Source organism: Tursiops truncatus, chromosome 1 (genome assembly GCF_011762595.2).
Source record: "Tursiops truncatus isolate mTurTru1 chromosome 1, mTurTru1.mat.Y, whole genome shotgun sequence".
NCBI classification, from domain to species: Eukaryota; Metazoa; Chordata; class Mammalia; order Artiodactyla; family Delphinidae; genus Tursiops; species Tursiops truncatus.
In genome coordinates, this window is record NC_047034.1 from 67,942,601 (window position 1) to 67,964,680 (window position 22,080).

At 44.7% G+C, this 22,080-nt stretch overlaps 2 protein-coding genes across 6 annotated transcripts in view; one reads left to right on the forward strand and one right to left on the reverse strand.

Annotated features, from left to right (window-relative positions):
* Window positions 1-1,225, forward strand: part of CD244 (CD244 molecule) — a 30,048-nt gene extending 28,823 nt beyond the window's left edge. Inside the window, exon 9 of the mRNA XM_019932459.3 lies at window positions 3-1,225. Within this exon, the coding sequence (XP_019788018.2) occupies window positions 3-83 (81 nt within the window). The 3' untranslated portion in view covers window positions 84-1,225. The remainder of the gene's footprint in view (window positions 1-2) is intronic.
* A 994-nt stretch (window positions 1,226-2,219) lies between these two features.
* Window positions 2,220-22,080, reverse strand: LY9 (lymphocyte antigen 9). 5 transcript variants are annotated; one of them, XM_019932436.3, is made up of 10 exons: window positions 21,914-22,072; window positions 17,635-17,961; window positions 13,391-13,666; window positions 12,535-12,873; window positions 11,096-11,365; window positions 9,904-10,011; window positions 8,859-8,912; window positions 5,537-5,817; window positions 5,107-5,178; window positions 2,220-3,021 (listed from the first exon to the last, which is right to left on the reverse strand). In XM_019932436.3, the coding sequence occupies exons 1-10, from the start codon at window positions 22,035-22,037 to the stop codon at window positions 2,953-2,955; spliced, it is 1,920 nt and encodes a 639-aa protein (XP_019787995.1). In that variant the 5' UTR covers window positions 22,038-22,072; the 3' UTR covers window positions 2,220-2,952. The 5 variants fall into 5 exon arrangements, with proteins under 5 accessions (XP_019787995.1, XP_019787989.1, XP_073661614.1 ...); XM_019932430.3 differs by having other exon boundaries at window positions 11,060-11,365; XM_073805513.1 differs by lacking the exon at window positions 13,391-13,666 and having other exon boundaries at window positions 11,060-11,365.

Here is a 22,080-nt window from a genome sequence, read left to right on the forward strand (position 1 = left end):
AGGTGGGAAAGAGAGCACCCAAAGCTGAGAACCCGGCTCGACTGAGCCGCAGGGAGCTGGAGAACTTCTGTGTATATTCCTAGTTGCCGCAGCTGTTCTCATCTTCCTTACAGTCCAGCTTCTGTTGCAATGGATGACACCACATGACTCTCTGCAGAGCAGTTCCTAGTCTGGAGAGGATATGAGAGTTTGTGCATGGTCTATATTTTGTTTTGAAAAAATGATTGCTAACAGCCATTATAGGAGCAATGCTGTTAAATACTATCTCAACCCACAGACTGGACAAGAATGAGTAGAGATATTGGGTAGTTTCCAAAAACAGACTCAGCAATCCAAGTACTGGTAATCTTTCAAGTGCGATGTAAATGTATGGTGGTGTTATTATTAGCATTAAGATTGCCTTCCGCTGGTTTTCTAATCTATGACTTGTCTTCCTTCCTCCCTAATCAGGGATGACCACGTTTTTAGACCCTTCCCTTGCCCAGGCCCATCTTCCAAAGAGGAAGGAAAGATAACGGGGATACAGAGGAAAAGAAACAGCCCCCTCTGTGAGGGTGGAATAACTAGCTGTGAGCCAGCTGGCAGGTTCTCCAAGGGGGCCATGCCTGGGCTTTGGTCACAAAAGGGTGTAGGCAGGAGCGAGGGTAGATGGTGCAAAGCAAGCCCATCTCTGAGTGGAAAAATCACACAGAGCCCATGCCATCCTGATAACCTGGCAGTGGGACCAGCTCTGTCTACAGAACGAGGTTTGACTTACAAAAACACATTATTAGACATCTATTCCGGTCTCTTCACAGTTACAAACTATATTGTATTTAAGTTCTGAGTCCTGATGTTCCCCACGGCACATGCTGGAGGGAGGGCTCAGACAGCTGAGCAACTGGGAACCAGGCACCTTGCTGGGCCCCCCTGAGTCTTCAGGCCAGACCCTTCCACAAGGCTGTGGAGAGCAGGCTGAGACTCTGGCCAAGCCCAGGAAAGAGTAAACTGGAAGAGGGCCTACTCAGGGACCCCCAACAGGTGACACTGCATGGAGCCTGTTCTTCAATTGCCCCACTCTGTATATAAGGTATGAATTTAATATAGAACTGTGTTGTTATTTAGAGGCAGTCTAAATTTCTTTCCTGAATGAAATGTCTGGGTCTCCTCCCTATTCTGTACTTTTCTTCTCTATAGCAGCCAAAGGGCACACGTGGGCCATCAATAAACACGTCTGTTCAACTCCCGCTGGAGGGGAGTCTGGCTTCCTGGTAAGCTGTCAGTGTCTCCCCGCCTGTGTTCACACTGGAATCACAGATTCTAGGGTCCCCAGATCCCAGGGCCACTTAGTCTTGGGGGATAAGCTACTTGTTCATGCCCCACCTGATCCCTCTCCTCTGCAGGTGTGTGGTCGGCCAGGCTAGCTTCTTCCTGGAGGCAAGTGTGGACAGACCACATCCTAGAGAAAGTGTCAAGGGTAAAACTTGGAAAATATATGCAAAAGGAAGGGCGGGGGGAGGAGCCGAGGCACCTATTCGGAGCTGAGCTGCTCTGTCAAGGAGTTTGGTGAGAAGAGGGAGTGGGAAATGATAGGGGTCACAGCAGGTCAGATGAATACCAGAGATGTGGACTGTTGCCTGCTGAGTTGCATAGCTCTTGAACCGGCCAGATTTGTTTAAGGAGCAGAATAGATCCTATGGGCCCAAGACCTTTTGGGATGCTCTATTCTGGAGTGTAATCACGTATATCATTATCATCTTACATGTCTTTGTTGAGCTTCTGTGATAAAGCCTTACAAAGATGATTATCCATGCAATGACCAGCCAATGAGCAAAGCAGTAATTAAGCTCCTGCTGTGTAGGAAGCACTGCCTGGCTCCCTGGGAGTACTCACTTCAGGCCGCAGAAGTCATACTGACCCCATGGACCATGTGCAGGGGCGCGTGACAGCAGAAGCACAGTATTCAAAAACATAAACGGGCTGCAAAGCACATGTAACGCAAGTGGACACGAGGGTATCATGAACGTAAATCAAGGGCCGTGTAACTTACAGGCAGGGGGACAGGGCTGAGGCCACAGTTTGGGGGAGAAGAGAGATATTATGCCTGTTATGCATCCAGACCTGACAATAAGGAGGGAAATTCTCTTGGGTAAATACGGGAGGCTTATTCAGAAGAGGCATTCTAAGCACTTAAAAAATATATCAAAAGAGCAGTACACACAAATGGTTTAAAAAATATCTGGCAGTACAAAATGTATGCATTAAAAAAATCCCCAAGCCAGTCTAGTTCCCTCCACAGAGGCAGCCACTGATAAGATCTTTGTATTTCCTTTCAGAACTTTTCTTTACCTATATAAACATACAGTTATTTTTTTTATCCAACCGGTAGCATATGATACACACTGTCCAAGACTTTGTTCTTTCCATTAACAATGTAGCTTAGAGCTCATTCTATATTAGCACATGTTAGTCTTTCCTTTCCTTTCTTTACAGAAGTGGCAGGTTTTGCCATCGCGTGGGTATACTTTCACGTGCTGAACCAGATTCCTACTAGATGGACACTTAGGTTATCTGTAGCCTTTTATTTAAAAAAATACTACTGTGGTCATGATTTCACCTAGATCTTTGTGTCTGTAAGTGAGAATATCTGTTGGATTTATCTTAGCAGCTCTTTAGAGGAACATGTGAAGGTCCAGGTCCCCTTCAACAACATGACAAGCCTTGGCAGAGTTCTGAGGTGTGCATCTGAGCTGAGAGGCAGAAACAGTATGAGCATGCAAGGAGACAAATGGAGCCCAGAAGTTGTCTGATCTGCTAATGGGTTTGGGAAGTCATGGGGGTGAGAGGAAGGGGGAGCCACAAATCCAGACATCGCTGGAACCCTGAAGGAAATTCTGAAGTGCTTCTGCCTGCGGGAGCCCCAGGCCCTGTTAGGTCCAGCACTCCAACCTCATGCAGGGAGGCAGCTGCATTTCAGGGAACATTTTCATAGGTAGATATTTCAGGAGACTCAAGAGCATTCTGTTGCGGTGCTGGTACCACCTGTGAGCCAAAAGACACACAATAATATGGTTAATAAAGCAATTATCCAAGCTGATGACAAGCATTTACGGAGAATCTCCTAATGGTGAGGGCCATGCGCTAGGCTCTTTGGAAGGGAGATATGAGACAGTTTAGTGCAGCAAATTGAGGGTGTTCCAAAATGACAATAAAAGGCCTTGCTCCCAGGAAGCTACAGTCTAATGATCCCAGTCTCTACCCTAGCGAGAGAAACAATGCAGACATTTATATAAAGATAATTCAGGTGATAGAGGCTAAGTTCCAAAGTAATAGTCCAAACCATTAGACCTTCATATTCCAAGGGTTCTGAGGCTCCCTTGTCTGACAGTGTTCAGGAAAAGCTCTAAAGAGAAGATGAGACTTGAGCTGATGCAGAAAGGAGGTTAAGTATCATCAATAGCTTGGAAATAGCACAAACCTTCTTTGAGATATCATGCAGAGACAAGTGTCAGAAAATAACTAAAGTAGGTTTGAGAATTTCCTGATCAAGTGGGAAATAATGACCTTAGGAGACCCAGAACCAGAATTCCTGGTCCTGAAAATTCTGAGGGCAAGGAATAAATTCTTTCTAGAGTTTGGCTGAGGAAATGCACTGATTTCCACTTATATTGTGGGTGAAGGTGGTTTTAGGGGTCTTGAGTTCCTGGAGTGGTGTGGGAGTCATGCAGGACTGACCAGACAAGGTGGGGGGGGGTGTCACATGACCATTCTGAAACTCAGAGCAGGGACTGCTGTCCATGACTTTAAGATTGACCAGTATTGACCCAAACGCAAAGGGCCAGGCCCAAGCAGCTTCAGTGAACGTAGTGAACAGTACAGATTTGGCCTTGAGGACAAAGATAAAGTTCCTAGCTGGCTAGGCATTAGGCCATGCTCTAGAAATCAGGACAATGAGGCAGAGATGGTTGAACCAAACTGTGTATTTGCACAAGCGTTTACTGAGCAAATTCTATCCATCTTTTAAGACCTCATCCAAATTATTTTTTTCATGAAGCCTTTCCTGGCTACCTCCATGCATAGCTGTCTACCATTTCCAATGTCCGAAAAACCCTTGGGAACTGCACACAGTGCAGTTTTCTCTCATCATATTTTCTCTCATCTTTCAGGTGACTAAACCAATCCAACTCTCCTACATCAAAGATAGATAACAAGTCTTCAAAGTCAAAAGTGGCGCCTTAAACATATTTGAATCCCCGTAGCCCTCAGCCCAGTTCTGGGCAAACAAAAGGTATTCAATACATATCTACTGATTGATTCATCAATCACAGAGAAGTAGCATAATTGAAAAACTTGGAGAGTTAAAAAAAAAATCTTGTTCGCACAAGTCTTCTGGGGGAGACTTGAAAGCAAGTATGAATGGACCCAGTATTTCCAGGAAAGTGAAAGTGGAGTGGACAGCCAGATTCAGATCAAGGTTAATTGTTGAAGACGTTTCAGGGTTATTTAAAAACTCCTTGTGGTTTTTAATATTGAAATTCCAACCACTATCTGTGTGAACTGAGGCAAATTTAATTTCCTGAATCTCAGCTTCTCTGGCTACAGCACACTTGTAGAGTTGTTTTAAGGATCAGATGAGAATATGTTTGCTAATGTTTTGTAAACTGTAAAACTTTATATAAACTTATTATTAATGGGAAATTCTAAGCTTAAGGGATGTTTTAACACTCTAATGAAACCAATGTGCTGTAGTTAATAGCACATATTCCAAAAAATCTTGGCATTAGACTGTTGGCTAATTTCCAATTGTTTTGGGAAGTTGCCATTTTGATGAATTAGAGATAGATTTAGAAACATACATGGACCATACAGTGTTTGGGTTTACAGACTGTTATTCTGGTAGTGTTAAGATTAATCAATATAAGATATCATTAAATTAATTAGAAATGTTCAGCTTTTGGCCACACAGATGTAAATCAGGAATATTTGTTTCAGCATCTCTGTGCACCATGGAGTGTGTCAGGGGGGGACACAGTGATGGAACTTGAGCTCCTCTGCTTTCAGTTAAAATGGTCTGGGCAATATTTCCTCACTTTATGGGCCTTAGGATACAGAGAAAATTGTTCTCACCTTCTGAGGTTTCTGTATAGAGCAGTAGATTGTGGCTGACTTCTCTTTCTTCTGAGGAACTGTGGTCTGTCCCTGTAACAGACCAGCACCAGGATATCCATAATCACAGACGAGAGAGAGCTTTCCAGAGATTCGCCCTCAACTCGCACCCCACCAGGTTCTGATTACACATAGAGGGTGGGAACTGCCTTAGTGCAGTGGAAACAGTGCCTCTGGTTTCCCAGCACCTCCCTTATTTATGGCTCAAGAATGGGAGCGAAGTTCCTTTATATCAAGGGACCCCAAGGTTGGTAAACATGGATAGAATCACAATTCTCTGCCCTTGCACCGCTGGTCCTGTCCCCCAGTTTGGAGAGATTAGTCTTTCAGGTTACTTGATGGTCCTAGAATGGGGAGGGGGAGGGAAGATGTACTGATCAAAAGAGCTCACCTGAAAGTCAAGGAACACCTGTGTATACACAGTTTCCCCTTCAATCGCAAGCGCTGGTGTCGTGTCATCTGGAGTGACGAGATAATACTCTGTTTGCCCCTCAGAGTCCGAGTCATGTCCAGCGTCCTCCTGAGTGACCAAATCACACACCTGGTCTCTTCCATTGACGGGCTGGTGCATCTCTGTCCTCTCCTCATCCTCCTCAGTTGTCCCATTGCTGTCAGAGCTGCTGTCGGAGACGTGCCTGGCGGTCTTAGGGAAAGTGTCCACCTTCTCATACCCTTGGGAGAGCATGGAGCATACTGTGTGGTCAGCAGTGGGCTCTGGAACACATTCTGCAGGGTTGGTAAAGTATGTACCAGCCCCCTTCTCTCTCTTGCTTTGTGCAAGGATCCAAGCTGCTCTGACTCCTAACCCCAGATGAGGCCTAGAGAACTGGAGGAGAAGGTGTTTTCCTGTTTTCCCTCACAGGACTCCATTCCATTACCCCTTCCTTCTTCCTTTCAAGCATTCACTTATTCATTCATTTGATAAGCATTCATCGAGTGTGATATGTGATGGACTTAGGAGCTCTCAGTGAGCAGGACTGGCCCCGTTGAATAAACAATCCTAACTGCCATGACAGGTACTCTGGGGAAACACAAAGGTGAGTTAGACCCGGTCTTGAAGGAGTACACTGTCTACCTGGGGGTCAGATCTATGCATAAATCAACTAATGTAAGGCCAACTGTGTCATAGGAAAAGTATGAGGAAAGTGCAGAAGTGAGAGGAGATGGTCTCTGGTTAGGAAGCAGAGAAGAACTTGTGAAGTGGCAGAATTAAGGTAGGCCTTGACATTGGGGCAGGACTTTGTTGAATGACAGTGTGTTCTTGGTGGAAAGAACAGCATGATTAAAGGCAGGCATGAAACCTGAGGCACCCTCTCTTTTGGGAAAGGATGATACTTAAAATATTTAACAACCACAATGGTTTGGGCATAGGACAATCAGAATGGGTACCTGCTACGAACACCTGGGTGGATGTCTACTGCCTTCGGGACGTATCAAGCAACCCATTCGATCTAAGTGTAGAATAATAATGGCTCACATTTATTAAGTGCCCACTATGTGTCAGTCACTGTTCTAAATGTTTTTCATGAATAAATTCATTTAACCTGCATAAAACCCCATGAAGCCTAGACGATAACTATTCTTATTTATGTTTCACAGATGAGGAAACTGGAGCACATAAATGTTAAATATTTGCCCAAGTAAGTGGGAGGGCCAGGATCTGAATGCAGGTAATCTGGTCCCTGGTGTTCTTAACTGCTACTCAATACTGCCCCCTATGCCCTTTGTGTAGGAAAAAAGTAGACAAAAGGTGTCCTGGCCCAATCCTGAGCAATAATCATAGTCATCACCTATTGAGTGCATACTGTGGGTGCTGCCCCACGCAGTCCTCACAGCAACTGAGAGGTTGGTGCCTTCATTTTGCAAAGTAAGGAAACTAAGGCTTAGAGACTGAATTGCCCAAGATCACTAAAAAGGAGGAGAGCTAGGATAGAAACACAGGATTATCTGACCTCAGGACTCATACACATGACCACTAGATTATCTTGCCTTTTGAGTAACAGACAAAGCCATGAGGAGCCATTGATGGTTTTAGAGCAGTCAGAATTAAGCTTTTCAAAGGGGGAGCAGAAGGGATAGAAAGGAAGAGTTCTGGAGCGGGAATGGCCAGTTAGGAAACTATTAACAATATTTCAGGGAAGAAGTTACAAGGAATGGGAATGTCTGTTAATAAGGACTTGTTAAATAAATTAAGGTACATCTGTAGAATGGAATCAATGGGAGTCAGTCTTAATCTACGTATGCTAATATTGCTAGGATCTACTGTTAAGTTAAAAAAGCAGGTTCAGAAAAATGTTATAGATGGCTCCCATATGTGTAATCAAAGGAAGAATATATGGCTTGTAAACGCGTTAAAGTGCTCTGAAAGGATTTAGACATACACATATCTTAACAATGGAGGTCTCTTCAGGGGTTTCTGTATAGAGGTCTGGAGACTGGGATTTAGAAGGAGATTATTTTTAATTTATACCATGTGAATATGTGACTTTTCAATTAAAAAAAGAACCTGTTTCATAAAACAAAAAATTGATGACAGCATGAACTCAGGCAGTGGCACAGTCTCCAAAGAGGAAACTCTGGAGAGATAGTGGAGAAATAAAAGAAGCAGACCTTGGGCACTGAGGAGAGGTGCTGGGGGAGGGAGGAGGGACAGGGATGACAGTGGTATCCCCAAAACTTTTTTATTCCTCCTCCTGTGCCCAGGGTGCCAAGGAAGGAGGGTTCAGGCTAGGGGAGACCAGGGTCTGTTCTGCCAGCTCTAAGGAGGAAGCTGGTGGGAAACTCCAAAGTCTAACCTCATTTCCATTTCATGCCCCCTTTTTCTTGGTTACACTTTCCCATCAGAAAAGGCTGCAATGTTGGATTTCTGAGCCCCTGGCTCCCCCACACATTCCCTCCTCCTATTCCATCTCCTTGGGGCATCCCCTCCATGAGAGGTGACATAGGGGTTTTTAAAGCAGGGTTTGACTGAGTGGCCAGAGTTTGGAGATTCCTTAGAACTCCAGAGCTTCAGAGTTCAAGGTGGTAATTTAGGACACTGAGATTTGGGACTGGGAGAATAAGGAACAGGCATCTCAGCTCTCCACCCCAACACTCATCAGAACAGCTCCACTTTTACGTGCATTGTGATTTGGGGGTGTTGCATAATATTTTGTTTGAAGAAAGCATTCCTTAGCTTTTTCGAAAATTGGAAAACCACTGCCTCAGTAATACTTATGGGTAATAGGTATCTAAACAGTCTTATGAGTTTTAATTTCAACTAACTTTTAATTTTGCTTCAGTCACAGATATACTGTTTCATCTGGTCTTTGTTTCTCCATTCTTGGAGTGGAGACAGTAAATTCATCCTCATCACGGGACACATTCCAGTGATGGCAGTCAATACCTGAGGAATCCTAGAGACCCCGGAGGAAGGACTAGTTCTCCTAGCTCTGGTTACCATCTTTCAGGAGTTCAGTCTGGTTGTGGCTTTTGTTCTCCAAACCACCTTCCTTTAGCATGCCGCTTCTCAGACTTTAACAGGCATACGATTCACCTACAGATCTTGTTAAAATGCAGATTCGTGTTCAGTATTCTGGGGTGGTGCCCGAGAGTTGCGTTTCTAACAAGCCCTTGGGTGTACCCACGTTGCTGGTCACACATTGAGTAGCCACACTCTGGAGCTTCCATCTGGCCTGGGAACCCCATAGCCTGTGTCACTGGTGATATATTACCTGGTGTGTCAGCTGGAGCCTCAACTTGACTGGATCTGAAGGCTGGGGCTGAACCTGAGAAATCAAGTTAGAGAAGGATTATCATTAGGGCTGTGAGGGGAGAGAGTCTGATTCTGTGAGAGTCAAAGGAGAGAGAAAGAGATTTCTGAGGACCTAGGGAAAAGGCTTTAGGGAGGAGAGTGAACCCTGATGTGAGCACAAGCCCATGGGAAATGTTGGCCAGAGTCTAGGGTCATCTTCAGCTGAGGAGAATTCTCTGGAGTTTCCTGCCATCTCTCTGGAAGGGAGAGCTCTAACCCCTCTGTGGTAGCCACTCATCAGGTTGGTTTGCTGGCTCACAGTAATTCTTCCAGGGACCCTATATATTCTAACCAATCTGTTCTTTCTGGGAACTACTCCATTCCCACTTCAATACTGACATTCTAGAAGGAGCTACCAATCACAAACACTCATTCCATTGCCCACAGTGATTAGTCCAAGCAATAGTCACATGACCTAAAGCTGAGCCAATCAGAGAGATTTCTGAGGTTCTTCAAATTTGAGTTGGAGGGGAAACATCTTTTTCCCCTTCCTGGTGTCAGAACTACTAGTATGTGTGAGTCTGGAGCTACCAGTTGCTGTGTTTTGGTACATTCCACCCCCACCCCTTCCCTTCAGCTGGCTGTATTAAGAGAGTTAAGCTGGCTTATAGGGAAAAATAGGGATGAGAGATGGAGAGCTCTGGTGGCTTTTGAGTCTCTGGTGACATTTGTCTCTAGGCCAGCTCTTCTCTTCCTTGCCCATAGGCTGATTATGTGAGTCTCCAAATAATAAACCAGTCCCCTTGCACCTCTCCCCACCCTTTCTTGTCTAAGCTAGTTTGAGTTGGGTTTCAATTATTTGCAACTAAAGAGTCCCAGCTGACACTCCTCCCCTATCATTCTGAGAAGAAATGAGGTCTTGGGAGAGAAGGGGTAGGAGGGAATTATGAGAGGACAAAGAAGTCTCCAGAGGTCCTAGGGAAATGGCCTCGTACTGGCAGATATCATTGATCTCAGAAACTCACATCGTCCTTTTTTCTTCCAAAAGCACCAGCCAGAGATCCCAAAGCACAGAAGGGTGAAAAGAACCATCAGGGAGATCCCAGACCAAAGTGCTGTCCTTCTCTCAGGTCCTGTGAAGAGGAACTGAGTGATATCAATATAAATAACAAGGGAGTTGGGGCAAGCAAAGGACAAAACATAAAGGCCATCCTACCTGCCTCTTAAAATCCCATACTATTGCAGGAAATATTCCTTTTCATTCATTCATTCTACAGCTATTTATTGAGCAGTCATATTCCAGGCAAGAAATTATAGCAGTAAGGCAGACACTGTCCCTGGGTAGAGAGGTTTATTGCTTGCCCAGTGTCACAGAGTTTTAAGTACCTGAGCTGGGATTTGAAGGCAGGCTGTCAGATCCTAAAACACCCTTATCCATCACACTACACTGCCCCTCTCTATAAATGGCATAAGGACAGTTCTAGAAAGTGAATCCAGATTACTATTGATCGGGGCTCTAAAACCACTTGCCAGACACAGCCTGACCCAGCATTTTCACATCCTGGGTAGACCTTCCTTTTTTTCTACTTCTCTCTAGGGAAGAGCAGAGCACAGAACTCAGAGCCTCAATCCCGCTTCTGCTGTGTGACCTTGGTTAGTATGACTGAGGAATTAAATTGTCTATTTAATTTTAATTAATTAAAATTTAAATTAAAAATCAGCTACTCTATTCCTTATTGAAAAACTGATAAGTATATTTGGAACAACTCAGATATAAATATATTTTTTCAACTGCAAATTTTATGAAATCTGAATACAGATCAACTACTGCCCATGAGAATTTAGCATCTGAATTAAGATGCGCTGTAAGTGTAAAGTACATACTGGATTTCAATGACTTAGTACAAACTGAAATGCAAATTATGTCGTGAATAATTCTTTGTATTGACTACATGTTGAATTGATGATAGTTTGGATTTATTGAGTTAAATAAAATATATGATTAAAATTAATTTTACCTGTTTCTTTTTGCTTTTTCTAATATGACTATTAAAAATTTAAATTACCTATTATAATTTCATTATATTTCTATTGGAATGTGCTGCTCTAAAGACTCACTCACACTCCCTCACTGCACTTTATAAAGAACCACTCAGAATGAAAACTTTTGGGTCCACGGACTTAAGGCTCTGAGGTCTGGCTGAACAGGAGAGCAACCTGGACAGAGGTCCCTAGAAAGAAACTGCTGGGAGCTGTTGCTGACAGGATTGCTGGCTCTGCATGTGAAGCTGGGGTGTTTTTCTCCACTTCTCCAGGAGACACTGAGGTGAGCTCCCCCTTGGGACACAACAGCTCCTTTCTGTAGGGGGCTCCATCTGTATGTCACATTGTGTCCACTGTCCTCCACTGAGCATGTCAGGCTGATCCTGCAGACGCCGTCCTCTGTGAGCCCGAGGCTCCTGGTGACTTTTGGCTTCCTCAGCCTCCCTATGTGAGGAGAAAGGCAAACCAGATGTGGAGTCAGGCCTGCACCCTGGGCAGTTACCATTCAAAATATATTCATGAAGTTGTGGGTTGACACTGCCTTAGGGCTGGGAAGGTGCCTCCAGGAGTGCACCTGGACTTTTCTTGGATAGATCTAAAATCTCAGACTCATCACTTTACTCATCTTTGGTCCTTGGAAATAGAGGGGTTAATGAAAAGTGAAAAAAGATACCCCATCATTCTATACAGTATACTGTGAAGAACAAGCAAACCAATCAACACAAATAAGCACAACACTTCCAAGTGCACTGAGGCCCTTCAAGGCTTACATTTTGAGGTCCCATCATCTAATTTGTTTCCTTACGTGAGATAAGGAATATGGAGAGGTGAGCACAGCACTGTCACAGAGTAAGCACTTAATAAATGTTAACAATTTTAAAAGCAGCGTAAGACTGGCACTCTTTGTTCCCAATTTCTTATTCTTTTTGCTGGATCGTCTTCCTGGTTCTTTGATACCTGAGTCACAGTAGGCAATAGAAGTGAACTAGCTGACTTACATATTTTAACAGGACCATGGACAGTGACTCTTTTCTCATGTACTGAGACACCAACATGCCCAGGCAGGGGATAGGTTGACCATGTCTGAATGGTAGAGGTGAAGGAGCTGGCAAATTTAAATTATACAAACCGTCCAGCTAAGCTTCTGTGAAGCACAGGGCTGAGGAGGAAGACTCTGAGTTCTTTCCCTCACACTCAAGGAAGCCAAGTAGCCTTCCAAGCTCTTGGAGGTCACAGGACAATAAAGACTTTCTCCTCAGTCTTCTATGATTTTACCCAGCCAGCTCTGCCTTTATGCAAAATGATAATGTTCTATAAAAATACAGGTTGGAGAGTTCCTTGTCCCACCCAATAATCAATGCAGGAGGACAGGGCAAGTACCAGAAGTTGGTTGATTGAGGCTTAACTGGAAGCCTAGAAGAAGGGGGCCTGGGCTAGGGGAATTTGCTCAGCTGCTGATTGTATTGTCCTCCTGTGAACGTACTGGTGTGAACTCAGTAGCTGTCCTGTGGGTCTGAGGCATTTTGTAGGAGGAGGGAGGTGGGCTAGGCAGCAAAGAGGAGAAAGCTTTCAGGGAATGAATCGAATGATGGGCGCTCTACTCAGAAACTTACGGTAGATGCTCAGGTTGATATGTTTTGTGCTGGCAACTCTGGCGTTTGAGCACACATAGGCGTGGTAGGGGCCGGCGTCCTCCATCTTCAACTGGCCAATCTTTAGGGAGTAGTCCTGGCTGGAGACCCACACCGTGCTCTGATTTGGGTCCTTGAACTTAATGAGTTGATTGGCTGTTGCTTCTTCTCCCCGCTCTTTGCTGATAATAGAGGTGTTAAACATCCAGACAACGTTGTCTATGTGCTGACTGTCCGGGAGCGCCAGGGACAGGGTGATGGATTCCCCCAGGATCCCCGCCACTGTCTCCCCCATTGGTCTTCCTCTGGAAGCTCCTAGATCTGTAGCCAGAGGTGAGACAGTTTCAGCCACTGGTCTCGATCCCTTGACCCTCAGCCTGCCTGAAGGGGACTATAGCCTGATACACCCTCCTGCCCAGGCCTCCTTCCCCCTTTCTCTGATGAGGCATCCCTGCTGCTTTCCCATGACCACTTGTCATGCACAGGTATGCACCTGGCTCTGCCTATTGCATACCCAGTCCTATCCTGCCCTCTCTGCCCTTCTAAGGACACCCTAGGAGACACCCCTACCCAAGCAAAGAGCAATCTGGATTTCTGCATCCATACTCTCTTTCCCTCTCTTGTGTTATAGACCCTTGGAGTTTCAGAGTGCCCTGGGAGTTCCCAAGTCCCCTACCAGTCTCTCTCAGGCTCCTGAGAGTAGAGAAAAAGGGATTTTCGGGCCTGTTCTCTTACCTCCCTACCTCATCTGTGTCCTGCCAGAATCCTGGGATTTAGACACTGTAGCTGCTTAGACTGTTTCTGGAATCCCCTGGAGGGCCTCAGTGGAGCCAGTTACCTGTACAGAACTGCCAGGCATGGACAGGGCGGGAGCTGCTCTGGCTGACGGGGTTCTTGGCTCTGCAGATGTATGGCAGGTTTGGGTCACAGGGCAACCAAGAGATGGTGAGACTAGGCCCCCCCCAGGATTCAGAAGCATGGGGATCCCTCGAAGTCCAGTAGTACTGAACATCTTCCCCTGCCCCCTTCACGGAGCATACAAGGGTGATGTTACAGGAGGCGTTCTCAGACATGTTCACAGACTTCATGGTGACTCGGGGTTCCTGCAGCTGTTCTGCAGGAACAAGGGCAATAGGAAGACTATTCAGACTGCTTCCCCAGCAGGAAAGGGCTAAGGGAAAAATATGGTGTTGGTAGAAGAGCTGGGGGCCAAAGGAAGAGGCCAGCATTATCTGTTCCAGTGGCAAGTCTTTTTTTTTCCTCTTTGTATCCCATGCAAGCTAGGTTGATTGCCTTTCCTCAGTGCTTCTGTAGTATCCTCTACAGCTGTTATCACCGAGACTCAACACGACAATAGTCTGATTATTCTCTCTCTCCCCCACCAGTTAGTGAATTCCTCGAGGACAGAGCCAGTGTCTGTGTCTGAACATCTAACATCTGCCTGGTCCATGAAAGACACTCATGAATGTTTGGTAAATAAATGGATGAATGAGCCAGCCTCAAACACGGGAGATTTGGAAGCTCTGCCTCTATAATTTGAGTTGCCCTTGTCTTTTGGTCTAGATTTGGGACCCACTGTGCTTCCAGACTTTCTTCCTGGTCCTCTCCTTTCCTTTTGTTCCATCTCCTCTGTTCACAGCCTGTGTGTGTGTGTGTGTGTGTAAGTTCATTTTCTTTTTTGAATAGGCAATACATACATAAAATTGAAATTGCAAAGATACAAAAAGGTACATATGCACACACAAAGAAACAAGCTTTCTTGCCCCAGCCACCTAGTTCCTCTCCCCAGGAATTATTGTTCCTGGAGGCAATTACTGTTATGAGATTCTTGTTGATCTTTCCAGAGATATTCTAGTTGTAGACACATATATATAATAGCACGCTGTACATATTGTCCTTAAGCTTTTAAAAATTTTAATGATATATCTGGGAAATTGTTGTATGTTAGTACATATTAAGTTGATTCATTCTATTTCTGTTAACTGCATAGAATTCCATTTCTTTAATATATCCAGAGCACCCTAAAAAATCAATCAGAAAGGTCAAACAATCCAATAGAAACACGGTGTTATAGGCTAAATTCTGTCCCCACAAAGTTCGTATGCTGAAATTCTAACCCCAAGTACCTCAGAGTGTGATTGTATTTGGATATAAGACTGTATTTGGAAACGGAGGTAATTATTTTAAAATAGGGTCATTAGGATGGTCCCTAATCCAACATGTCTGGTGTCCTTATAAGACGAGGAGATTAGGACAGAGACAACACAGAGAGACAACCATATGAGGACATAGGGAAAGAAGGTGGCCGTATGCAAGCCAGGGAAAGAGGCCTCAGAAGAAGGCCTCATGACCAGCCCCAGATTTGTGAGAAAATAAATCTCTGTGGTTTAAGTTACTCAGTCTGTGCTATTTTGTTATCGCAACCCTAGCAAACCAACACAGATTTTGGCACCAGAACTGGGGTGCTGCTATAATGAATACCCAAAAATATTGAAGTGGCTTTGGAACTGGTTAACTGATAGAGGCTGGAAGAGTTTTAAGGTGCATGTTAGAAAAAGCCTAGATTGTCTTCAAGAGACAGTTCATAGAAATATGGATGTTAAATGTGATTCTGGTAAGAGCTCAGAAAGAAAAGAAGAGATCTGTAAAGAAAATTTCTATTATCTCAGAGATAGACATATTATTGTCAATATAACATTGATAGAAATATAAACATTAAACGTGTGGCTGGTAAGGTAATAGTTGAAAATGAAGAGCCTGTTATTGGAGGAAAGGTGATACTTATAAAGTGGCAAAGAACTTAGACAAATTATGTTCTAGTGTATTGTAGAAAGCAGAACATTTAAGTGATGAACTGGGTATTTAGTTAAGGAGATCTCCAAGCAAAGCGTTGAGGGCACTGCCTGTTTTCTCCTTTTGCTTGTAGTAAAATGTGAGAGAAGAAAGATAAATCGAGGAAGGAATTGTTAAGCAAGAAGAAAGCAGAATTTAAAGATTTGGAAAATTCTCAGCCTATCTATAGAGCAAAAAATGAGAATTTGTGTCTGGGGAAAACACTGAGAGTATGGATAGACAATGGTGTAATTCAAGGATCCAGTCAACCATTTCAGTAGAAATTCTGCCACCTTGGACTGAAGGGACACAGATGGGACAAAATGAAGGAAGGCTGTCAGATTTCGGGGATTTTACAGGATAAGCCAATAGAGATGTCCAGCTGAGACCATGCTTTATCCTTCAAGAAAAGGGAAGAATGACCCCAAGGGCAGTTCAGGGGTCGACAGGTCTGCCACTGGCACCACAGGCCTAAAGGTCATAGGCCCAGGGGCCGTTGGTGGCGTGGTTTCCTCCTTGGTTCCAGGGGGCAGGGCTGCTGGCCAGGGCCCAGGGCCAAGGAGGTGTGGTTGCCACCCCAGTGGACCAGGAGGATAAATCATAGAGCCAAAGGGGATTATTCTCAGATCTAAGAAGATGTGGAGACTTCCCTAGTGGCGCAATTGTTAAGAATCCACCTGCCAATGCAGGGGATACGGGTTTGAGCCCTGGTCCGGGAAGATCCCACATGCCGTGGAGCAACTAAGCCCGTGCACCACAACTACTCAGCCCACGCGCCTAGAGCCCATGCTCCACAACAAGAGAAGCCACCGCAATGAGAAGCCCGCGCGCCACAATGAAGAGTGGCCCCTGCTCGCTGCAACTAGAGAAAGCTGACATGCAGCAACAAAAAACCCAATGCAGCCAAAAATAAATATATAAATAAATAAAATTTATTAAAAAAAAAAAGAAAATACATCATCAAAAAAAAAAGATGTGGTACATATATATACAATGGAATATTACTCTGCCATAAAAAAGAATGAAATAATGCCATTTATAGCAACATGGATGGACCTAGAGATTGTCATACTGAGTGAAGTAAGTCAGACAGAGAAAGACAAATATCATATGACATCACTCATATGTGGAATCTAAAAAAAGGGTACAAATGAACTTATCTACAAAATAGAAATAGAGTCACAGATGTAGAAAATAAACTTATGGTTACCAGGTGGTAAGGGGGGGATAAATTGGATTGACATATACACACTACTATATATAAAATAGATAATTACCCCAATAAAAATTTAAAAAAAATCAAATAGAATTTGCCCTAATAGGTTTTAGACTTGTTTGGGACCTGTGACCCATTTCTTCTTTCAGATTTCTCCCTTTTGGAATGCAAATGTCTATGTTGTGCCTGTCCCATCATGAAAGCAGGTAACTTGTCTGGTTTCAAAGGTTCACAACTGGAGAGGAATTTTGCCTAGGATGACTTATACCTCAAGTCTCACTTATACATGATGTAGATGATATCTAGATAAGACTTTGGACTTGATGTCGGAATGGGTTAAGACTTTGGGAGCTGTCGAGATGAGGTGAATGTATTTTGTGAGAAAGACATGAGTTCTGGGGGACCAGAGGGCAGAGTGTTATGGGCTGAATCAAAATTCATATGTTGAATTCATAATCCCTATTACCTCAGAATGTGACTGTATCTGGAGATAGAGATTTTAAAGAGATAATTAAGTTAAAATGGGGTTATAATGTGGACCTTAATCCAGTATGACTGGTGTCCCTGTAAAAAGAGGAAACTAAGACACAGACAACACAGATAGAGGGACGACCATGTGAGGACACATCAAGAAGGTGGCCATCTGCAAGCCAAGGCATGAGTCTCAGAAGAAATCAAACTTGCTGACACCCTGACCTTGGACTTCTACCCTCTAGAATTGTGAGAAAATAAATTTTTGTTGTTTAAACCACCCAATCTGATCTTTTGTTATGGCAGCTCTAGCAAGCTAATACAGATGGATGGATAAAGGATATTAACACAGAGAGAGAATCCACATGGCAGAAAACAGAATTCAAATAGCTCTTAAACACATTTTGGCTGTTCTTCGCTCTTGACATCTGTATTTATGGAATTGGGGGAAAAGGACCAATGTGATAGTTCTCTTTGTCCTAGAGAGATTAATTCCTGGAGAGGGAAAAACCCTGCTTTTAAAAATAAAAGGTCAAAACCCACAGACACTCTCTGGAACTCACCATAGATAGACAGGGTGAATTTCTCACTTGTGGTGACTTTAGAATTCTTTTGGTTTATCTGGGCTTTGTAGGATCCTGCATCTTTCAGAGTCAGCTTGTTGATAGACAAGGAGTTGTCCTGGGTGACGTTTATTCGCCCCTGGTAGCTTTTGTCTATTAAGATAATCTTTCCGCTTGCATCTGCTAAAGCCAAAGCTTGTTGGGGACCACTCCAGGTGATGTGCTCAATTTCTGCGTCTACTGAAATGTTCAGGGACAGAATCACCGAACCCCCTAGAATCCCTTTCACCACTGTTGGTGTTGAGTCCTTTTCAGAGGCTCCTAGCCCTGCAGAGAAAAAAGAGGGACTTGGAGGAGGAGCTGGAGTCCTCAAGCCAGCGTTCATTTGTTTGTTCATTTATTCATGCATGTGTGCATTCATTCTTTCAATAAACACATATTGGTAATAAATGCCAGATGTTGAGAAATGAAATGATATTTTGGCTGTCCTCCCTCTAGGTCCATTGCTTAGCAAATGGACCTCATTCATCCATTCATTCACTTCCCAAACATTCTCTCCCAGGAATGTAGCTACAATAATCAGTAAAACAGACTTTATAGGTTTCTATTCCTACAGGGAAATTAGCATTGTGGCTTTCAACGAATTTCTAAATTTCTCTGAGAATCAGTCTACACATCTGTAAGACAGAAATGTTCATACCTGTACCATCTTCCTCCAGGAATGTGGTAGAGATGAAATAAAATCAGGTTGCTGTAAATCATAAAGAACTAATGAAGTAAAAATATGGAGCATCTTTAAAAAAACAAGATGGATTGATGGATGGCTAAAAGGGTGGATAGATGAATAGGTGTGTGATAAAGGAAGTAAAGTAAAACACCAGTGATAGAACTGAGCTGGGAGGTATCTGCGTGTTCACTGCAAAATTCTTTCGAGTTTTCTGTACGTTTGAGAATTTTCATAATAAACTATTGGGAATTAAAGGAGCATCTCTCGCCTCTATTATCACCTTACCTTTCCCTCTTTGCCCATGGATCTCAGCCTGACTTTGGCTTGGCCAGGGAAATCTGGTCTGTGCTTGGGAACAAGGTTTGGGGTTGGGAATAGGTAGGTAGCATTGATTCAACACCTGATTTCCTCATCTCAGGAAAGACCCGGATCTCTGATAACCATTGTTACTAAGGGCTCCAGAGGCCTGACATTTGGCCACGGCAGCTTATTTCCTTGTAGAGGTCCTGTGAGTATCCTCTGGGTGACCCCAACCTGGATTCCCAGATTCCAGGACTTCTGAGGCTCTAGAGAGTGCTCTGTAAACCCTAGACCAACTCAGATGGGTTCAGGACCCAGACTCCACCAGGAATTCTGGGTGGAAAAATATGTAGAAAATGTTAGAGAGAGAGGAGTGTCCAAAGTACAGCCTGGATGGATGGGAAAAGGTTGAAGTGTGTTCTGAAAGCCTAAAGGTTACGGGTTCCGTAGACACAGAGAAGAGATTGGTGCAGGCCAAGGGGGTCTCTGCCCAGACCCCCATCAGCAGAGCGCTTGGACCTTGTGGCGTGGTAGCTAGGGAGGACACAGGACTAGGAACCCTGGACACGAAAGGGTCAGTTCAGGTGGACTCTGGGGGCAGATTCAGAAGACAGAAGCTTAGCTGAAGTGATGTTGGTTTGAGGTTGCCTAAAAGAGAGCTCTTCTCATCCAGAAGACACTGCTTATGATTGCTATGTGTGTATTAGGCACTTTGTAGAAATCACTTCACTTAATCCTCAAAATTATCTGATAAGTAGTCCTGTTTTTCTGATAAGGAACTGAAATTTAGAGAGTTTAAGCCACTTGCCTGAGATCACAGGTTTGGTCAGTTGCAGAGCCCAGATTCTATGTATGTGATGCCCCAGGGTATAGAGGCCAAGAGCACTGACCACCCCATCCTGGAAGCCCAGAGGTGCTGGGTCTTGGCTGGGCTCATATGAACATGTTTTGACATCATCGCTCCTCACATCAACGATAAACAAAGCCTCTCATACTGTCAGTGGGAGGAGCAGGATGTGGTCCTGATCATATTGTAGCAGAGTGTTACACAGCTCCCTGCAGACTGACAGGAGCCCCAGGTATCAGCCATCTTATTTTTTTTATTTTTTATTTTTGCGGTACGTGGGCCTCTCACTGTTGTGGCCTCTCCCGTTGCGGAGCACAGGCTCCGGATGCGCAGGCTCAGCGGCCATGGCTCACGGGCCCAGTCGCTCCACCGCACGTGGGATCTTCCCGGACCGGGGCTCGAACCCGTGTCCCCTGCATTGGCAGGCGGACTCTCAACCACTGCGCCACCAGGGAAGCCCAGCCATCTTATTTTTTAACTACATCATTTGACAAATAATTAAAGGGGGCTTCAAAGATTGTGATAACTGAATTTGACTTGCCCATCCTTGAATAGTGTCTGAGAATAATGTACTTAACAGTGATTATCATAATAACAAACATAGCTTCCACCAACTATGTGCCAAGCACTGTACACATACCATCTCTATTGATAAAACAGTCTTGCATAATACATCTTATTATTTGTATTATACACTTAAGAAATAGAGGCTCACACACCTAAGAAATGATGGAGAAAGGACTTAATTTCAAATATTCCTGGTACTGAAGCTGGGGGCGAGGGGCCAAAACTTTTCACCCTACTGCCTCCTAGGTTCCTGAAACAACTCCTTGGAAACACAAAAGCCTCAAGGAAACTCCCTTCTAGACCCAAACAGTGAGGTTTGAGGTAAACCTAATTGGTGGAACCAGACAGAGGGAGATGTCTCTTTGCCCTGAACTGTTTGAAATTTCCTGCATTGACCACCTGAGGCTTGGAGGTCGTTGGATGTGGCTAATTCTAGGTTTATCCAACATAACCAAGAAGCACCTCAAGAGTTGCGTGTGGATATAAACAGCCTGCTGCCACCTGTGTTTTTATGGTGAGAAAAGATGAAATAGAAAGTGAAGGGGCTTCCCTGGTGGCGCAGTGGTTGAGAGTCCGCCTGCCGATGCAGGGGACACGGGTTCGTGCCCCGGTCCGGGAAGATCCCACATGCCGTGGAGCAGCTGGGCCCGTGAGCCATGGCCGCTGAGCCTGCGCGTCTGGAGCCTGTGCTCCGCGACGGGAGAGGCCACAGCAGTGAGAGGCCGGCGTACCGCAAAAAAAAAAAAAAAAAGAAAGTGAAGAGAGGGGGCTTCCCTGGTGGTGCAGTGGTTAAGAATCCACCTGCCAATGCAGGGGACACGGGTTCAATCTCTGGTCTGGGAAGATCCCACATGCCACAGAACCACTAAGCCCTTGCGCCACAACTACTGAAACCCATGCGCCCTAGAGCCCATGCTCTGCAGCAAGAGAAGCCACAGCAATGAGAAGCCCGCACACAGCAACGAAGACCCAACACAGCCAAAAAAAGTGAAGGGAGGTCAAACTAAAATTCAGCCTTGAGGTCTAGGCTCCCTCTACCCCCATACATGCATCTAAGAGTTTTCTAGAGTTTTCCTCACTGCCCATCCCCACCTCTATCCTCACTGCTGTCAGGTCCTTAGTGCTACCTGCATTATCCTCCCTGAATCCCTGGTGAGGAAGAAGGATTCCAGACAGATAGTAACTGTCACAGTCCCAGGTGGTTGAGATACACCCTGGGGTACTGGGTTAGCTCTGCCCACTGGAGAGGGGTGAGCAAAGATGAAATAGAAAGTGCTCTTGAGAAATGTTTCTCAGAAACTAGCAGGACCTGGGCCTTGAGGGGGAGGTAGGATGGTGGGGAGAAAGGATATTCACATAGAAGCCACCTAGCCGAGGGCAACCAGACCATCTCCAGATCCCTAATGAAGCCTCCATACATGTGATAAACAAGGCAGGATGTAGAAAGAAGCTAGAGCAGTTCTATCCCTCCCTAGGAAATTGACAGGTGGCTTACCCTCAGGACAAGTTCCCTGTATCTCTCTGTGTGTTTTACCCACAGTGTATAGGGAACAAACTCATCACCCAGTATTTCTTAGCAGGAAGATGTGAGGGTGAGAGGAATAGAGTCTGAGCCCAGAGTTATTTGTGACCGGGGCTAGAATGTCACCTATTCATGGTGTGTAACTATGCATACTCAACACACACACATACAGAGCTCAGAGTAAGGTTGAACTTGCAGAATAATTACCAAAAGGAGAAGAGTTTCCTGCTTTTATCAGTTAGAATCCCCAGCAGAAACGTGACCAGCCTCAGAGGAACACCAGTAGCAAGCGGCGGTGGCCATAGTGTGGACTTACCCATGAGCAGGAAGAGGAGAGGGATCCATAGAAAGGGAGAGAATATGTGTGGCTGACTCTCTGGTGGCTTATTGGAGAGAGTTTGTAGAGCCCAGCCATCTGTTTGTCTCCCTGGGCTCGCCATGATGATCTGTTTTCAGATAACACGCTGAAGGAGGAAACACCAC

Excerpts from the sequence above, each read along its gene's own strand:
- LY9 (XM_019932430.3), bottom strand. The coding sequence starts at position 22,037 with ATGGCGAGCCCAGGGAGACAAACAGATGGCTGGGCTCTACAAACTCTC. Across the intron at positions 17,962-21,913 it reads TCTCCTCTTCCTGCTCATGG|GGCTAGGAGCCTCTGAAAAG; the intron begins GTAAGTCCACAC and ends TTTTCTCTGCAG. Across the intron at positions 11,366-12,534 it reads TATCAACCTGAGCATCTACC|GGAGGCTGAGGAAGCCAAAA; the intron begins GTAAGTTTCTGA and ends CTCCTCACATAG.